Consider the following 6,113-nt stretch of genomic DNA (forward strand, 5'->3'; position numbering starts at 1 on the left):
TCACAGCAGAGTGCCTGCCCCCTCCCAGGTCATCCCTCTCTGAAGCTTCTCATCCATCCACCTTCCTGGAGGCACTGGGTGCCCAGGGTTTCCACGGTGAGAAGAGAGAGAAACTGAGCACAGAACTCCTGATTCCTATGTAGGTGTTCAAACAGCTCACTACACCCCATACATTTGTACAGTTAGCTTGGGTTCCATGTTTGGGATTCTTTCCAGGAATGAGAGAGTAGGAAGAATGTGTAAAGACAGCATCTCATTATTACGTGATAGTTTGTATTTATCCTCAAAGAGGCACTGAGATCTGTGAAGGAAACAAGCCCTGCCTGCTCTGAGTACAGAGAAGGAGTGATCATCCAGAATCCATGGCTAGTGGCTGAACTCGAGATCTCAGCTCTGAGTGGCTGTAGGACTTCTTGCTTCTTGGGAGCCTTCTGGCTACAGGGATGTCTCCATGTGTGGGACTGTCCCCTGGGGGTCCTCGCAGGGCGACTGCCCCCTTCTTTTGCTGTAAGAAAGACCCACTCCAGAGATTGAAGAATGGACAAAGCAATCTTTAAGGAAGAACAGGAATGGTACAGAAAAGAAGTGAGGAATGGAAAAGGAGGCACCTGCTATGTGGAGGAAAACTGATCTCACCCAGGCAGTGGGGAGGGGGTCACCTTGTGGGAAATTTTTCTGCCTTGCTGGGGGTTGGGGCTGTGTGGGTGGTAATGGTCTCTGGAGCCTGAAGACTTCCAGTAGAAGGTGATGGAGGGAAAGATAAGGTTGAGGTGGGGGTTGTAGATGTGCAGATAAGCAGGGGCAGGTTGGGAAAGGAGCACCTGCCAAGGAAACACTCAACCCATAAAGCTAATCCTCCAGGGGGGTGGGAGCCGAAGGGGCTGGTGGGGGTGGTGGAGGCTGGCCCCAGTCAGAGCCGCCCAGAACAGGTGTGTGGGGCTCACAACCAAGGACATCGACCCAGGGTATGGGGGGTCCCATGTCACCCCTACCACTGCCCTTCTCTGCCTGCACTGACCTCTGCAATGCGAGGGGCACAGACAAGGAGCCTGGGTGGGAAGCCAGTTGTCCCTCCCATCCCAGCAGAAGGATCCTCTTCTCTCCCCTGGCTTCGGTACACACCACCCATCTCGATACCCTGCATCACCAGCCATTTTCCCTTTGTCTCCTGCCTTTCTTATCAGCCCCCCCTCGGCTTTCTGCACACAAGGATACCTACTGAAACCACACCACTATAATGGAAAAGCAGGACGCAGCCTCTTGTCTGGCTCCCTTAGCCCAAGGTGTCCTTGCCTTAGTACACTGACTTGAGGGAGTGATGTGGCTGGCCCTACAAGGTTCTAATCACCAGATGCAAGGAGTCATTTGCTTATCCAATAGGTAAGAACCTTGATGGCCAGTGTTGTCCTGGGGTGGTTTGTGTAGGAGAATTCCAGGTCCTGGCAGAATGCAACTGCTATCTCCGTGTAACCCCCTGACCAACTGGAGCCCATGTGGTCACCATAAATTCCCTAAAGAGCATGGCACCACTGACCAATCAAAGGAAGGTCAGGAGCACCACTGGCCAACCAGGAGCTTGGACACGAGCTGACCATGCGCCTCTCGGGCCCAATCTCAGTTTCTAACAACCTTCACTCCTACCTCCTCAGGGAGCCCAGGAATTAACAGCTGCCTGGCTCGTTGTTTGGCAACATCACAACATTTCTACCGCAGGAGGCAGCTGTCCTACAGATGATGCCCACAAGTCTAGTGCATATTGGTCACACCAGCCAGTGCCCAGGAGAGCTCACTCCCCTTGGTGCCAAAGCAACCTGACCTCTTCTTTTGACTTGGTGAGGAGAAGGGGGAAACATACTGTCTGCATTTCAACTTTTGGGAAGTACTCTCCCACTCCCATGCTCATAGCTCTCTACAGAAAGGAGTAGAGTATTACACTTTAACACATTGATGGGGATTATTGTCAGATGGTGGGACTACTATGCCTTTTTATTTTTTGTACTTTTCTCTATTTTATACTTTTATAACATTTTACTGCAAGGATTTCTTTCTTTCAACACAGGACATTAACAGGTGGATGGGAGGAAATGGAAATAATGGTGGTCAGTATGACTTGGTTCTTCCCACCCCAAGACACTCCCTCCCCCGCCTTCCCCATTTATACCCTTAGAGCTGGGGAGGGCTGCTCTCTTTCCAGGGAACCAAGAGGCTCGCTCCTCCCCCAAAATAGCCAGGAGGAGATATTTCTTTTCCACTGAAGCATGTTCTCTGGATCTGCAGGTCAATGGGTGCAAGGCAGGGGTGAGCAGGGTCACCCGCCTATTTGCATCTTTCCGTCCTCACTGTTAGTGACCTGCCATCCTGCTCCTGGCTTGAATCGTACACAAGAGATGGTGCCTGCTGCATGTAGGATAGTCTTTGTGTGAGTGTGCTCTGCTAGCACAGGAAACCGCAGTGAGGAGGAATCTCGTGTTGTGTTTTTATCTGCAGTTCCCCTTGCAGGAGGGGATGTGTCGCTGCATTCATTCTTGTACGTGCGTTTGCATGTTTCATCCAGATGCAGCATGCAAGGATGAGCAGGGTGATGTGATCTGGCTGCAGTGGTTCACGTATGATTAGACTCTTCCCACCTGTCCTTGCACATGTGTATCTCATGGCAAGTGTCTGTGTCTGGTTCTGCATGGAAGGCTCCGTTAAAAAATGAAGAGTGGAGCTGGCACTGTGGTATAGAAGGCTAAGCCTCTGCCTGCAGTGCCGGCATCCCATATGGGCACCAGCTTGTATCCCGTCTCCCCTCTCCCCCGACAACCATCTCTATTCCAGAAAGCACGTAGTGATTAGCCATTCCCTCTTAAGCCAACAAGTCTGTTCACAAGGTTCACGGGCAGGATAGGCATCCTTTATTTGGAATACTCAGCCTCCCACCATGCCTCTTCCCTGCAAGCTCTAACTTCTTCTACCAAGCAAGGAGCTTTTCCCTCTGTATCCAAGAGTATAGGACAACATTAAATGAAAGAGGAGGGGGCAGGCTTTTTGCCTAGTGGTTAAGATGTCCCTGTTTCATATCAGAGTGCCTGGGATCAATTCCCAGCTTTGCTCCTGACTCCAATGTCCCACTAACGGACATTGTGGGAGGCAGCAGGTGATGGTTCAAGTAGCTGGGTCTCTGCCACAAACATGGGGCACCTAGACTGCGTCCCCAGCTCTTGGCTTTGGTGCTGGCCTGGCAAAACCTCCACCACCGCAGACATTTGGGGAGTGAACCAGCTGATGGGTGCTATGTCTCTTTCTTTCTTTCAAAAGAAAAATGAGGACAGAAGGTGTTTCAGCTTGGAGATACAGGATGTCAAAGGCTAGGAAAGGGGGAGAGCTGGGGGAGGATAAGAAAAAGAATGAGAAAGTGGGCCAGGGTCGTGGTGTAGTGGGTAAAGTGGCTGTCTGTGACACCTTCATGCCATGTGGCTGCTGGTTCTTGTCCTGGCTGCTCCACTTCCAATCCAGCTCCCTACTAATGGTCTGGGAAAAGTGGCTGAGGGTGGCTCAAGTACTTGAGCCCCTGCTATGCGCGTGGGAGACCTGGATAAAGCTCCTGGTTCCTGGCTTTAGCCTGGTCTAGCCCTGTCATTTGGGGAATGAACCAGTGGGTAGAAGACATCTCTCTCTATATATATAACTCCTTCTCTCTGCAACCCTTTCAAATAAATAAATACATCTTTAAAAAAAAGAAAAAAAAATGAGAGAATTATTTCTGCTGAGGCAGAGAGAAAAAGTACTCCATCTTCCTGTACTTTTTCTGTGTCTCTTTCTCTCTTAGACACACACACACACACACACACAGGGTGTGTCCTTTCCCATCGTCCCTATGCCACTCCCATTCTTCATTTTTAAGAAAATTTGTTTTTATTCCTTGAGAGGTAACAGTTTCAGACAGAGAGAGGGAGAGACAGAGAGGGAGGTCTGGTTCACTGGTTCACTCCCTGTATTGGCTGCAATGGTCGGAACTGGGCCAATCTGAAGCCAGGAGCTTCTTCCAGATCTCCCACATGGGTCCAGGGGCCCAAACACTTGGACCATCTTCCCCTGCTTTCCCAGGCCACAAGCAGGGAGCTGGATCAGAAGAGGAGCAGCCAGGATACAAGCTGGTGCCCATATGGGATGCCGGCACTGCAGGCAGAGGCTTAGCCTTCTATACCACAGTGCCAGCTCCACTCTTCATTTTTTAACAGACCAACCCAAGTTTCTCACCCAGGACTTGAGGGTACTGGCTTCTGCACTGCTCTGGGCTTCGTCTGTGGAAGCCACTCTCCTTGGAGAAAGGCTATGTGGAAGACTGTCTTATTTAGAATCAAGATCCTGCTCTGTCCTTTGATATCTGGGTGATCTTCAGTGAAAGGTTATGTTTTTAAACCCCAGGTTCCTCACCTATCTAATGGGCGTGGGGACACTACCACCTCAGAGTCCAGCTCTGTGTGTATCCAGTGACAAGTGGGTGTTAAAGCACTTTGCAAACTCAAGTCGTATCTGTTGCTGCCTACAGGCTGATCCACTATGCTCCTTCCCAGGAGCCTCTGCCAGCCACTCTCCATTCTCTTGCCTGGCCATGGAATGTGCTGGTGAGCTAGAATGTGGGTCTGGCCCAGGACTGTGATGTCACAGAACACATGAGGTCAGAGGTCCTATGGAAGAGAAGGGGAGAAGACAGCACTGGGAAAGGGTGAGGACCAGGACAAGGACGGGGTGGGAGGTGGGGGCGCCTGCTGGGCAGCGGGGAGCAGGGGAGGCACCAGGTGGTGGATGGGCACCCATGACTTCCCTGGGCTCCCAGCTCTGCAGGACTGCTTTCTTGGCAGCCATCCTGTTGCTGCTGTGGATGGGGGAAGTGAGGACTCAGAAGGGAAGCCCAGACCCTGATGGGAAGAACCAGGAAGAACAAATATCCTCTGCAGGTAGGCAAAGAGGAGGGCACAGTGTTTGGAGGTAAGGGTCAGACCAGAGATAACTGATGGGGCAGGTAGATGGAACAGAGACTTGGGTTATAAGACACAACCATGCCCCCCACCCCCTTGTTGTGGTGTGAAATAACAGTATCAGGTAAGAGTCTGGAGCAGGCGTTCTGAGCCAGGGACACACTGTGGGCCAGCGGAAATTGCATGCAACCTCTGCTTATGGGAGGAAGATCTTTGGTATTCTTCATGTTTTAAGTTGGTGCCTCATTCCCTAAATGATGTAACACTTTGGAGGAGGCAGCTCACATTGGAAATGAGGTGTGTGTAAGTTTGAGTGGGAGTTATGGCTGAACCCAGATCAGAAGAGTCCTTTGGATGGAGCATCGGCTGGGTGGTCAAGGTCAAGGGAATGTGGCAATCGGGAAACGGCCTTTGTTTCCCCGTGCCCCCCTATTCTTTCTTCCCCTTTCTGGTCTGGGTTGGGGCTGGGTTGGGAGCAGGTCAGATCAGGGCTGTCCATCCCTGCCCCTCTCCCCTGCTCCAGACCAGAACCAAGAGATGTATGAAGAACGCTTTGTGGCCTCATCCGTGGGTGAACTCTGGCAGGTGGTGGACATGGCCCAGCAAGAGGAAGACATGACATCAGAGTCCGCAGTTATCCGCGACCACCTCTTTGACCTAGCCTTCTGCTTTAACCTGGCCAGCATCATGGTTTTTTTATGAGGGACGCTGAGGCTGAACTGGTGGCCTGGTTCCTGGATGAGGACCTGAATGTCCACCTCCGCTTCATGATCGCTTACTGACCCCACCTCCCCAGTGGGCTCCAGGTCACCACTCCCACAAGAGACACATACATGGCTCCCTGCCCCTTCTTGCTGGCTGCGTCTCACCTCAGGGTACAGCATGAGAGACATCTGTCATCGCCACTGCCTGACTGCCTCCCCACAACCACAGCTTCATCCAGGGCCAGAGACTCAAGACCCATCCCACCTCTCCCCCACACTTCTCCTGGCTTTGTTCAAGATAGCATATTAGGAGGAGCAGACAGGACAATAAAATAGCAATAAAATCTCATAAACAATTGGGAGCGCTGTCTGAGATTTCACCCGTGCCCTGGGTCTATGACTGGCCTGTGTAACTGCATAACTGCTGATCCACTGGCTGAATTTC

At 51.6% G+C, this 6,113-nt stretch overlaps 1 protein-coding gene across 1 annotated transcript; it reads left to right on the forward strand.

The window, feature by feature from the left end:
- The first annotated feature begins 4,801 nt into the window (after positions 1 to 4,801).
- LLCFC1 (LLLL and CFNLAS motif containing 1) lies at positions 4,802 to 5,666 on the forward strand. The gene is made up of 2 exons (XM_062197746.1): positions 4,802 to 4,943; positions 5,488 to 5,666. The coding sequence occupies exons 1-2, from the start codon at positions 4,802 to 4,804 to the stop codon at positions 5,664 to 5,666; spliced, it is 321 nt and encodes a 106-aa protein (XP_062053730.1).
- The last annotated feature ends 447 nt before the right edge of the window (positions 5,667 to 6,113 follow it).

Source organism: Lepus europaeus, chromosome 1, assembly GCF_033115175.1.
Source record: "Lepus europaeus isolate LE1 chromosome 1, mLepTim1.pri, whole genome shotgun sequence".
In the NCBI taxonomy this organism is placed as follows: domain Eukaryota; kingdom Metazoa; phylum Chordata; class Mammalia; order Lagomorpha; family Leporidae; genus Lepus; species Lepus europaeus.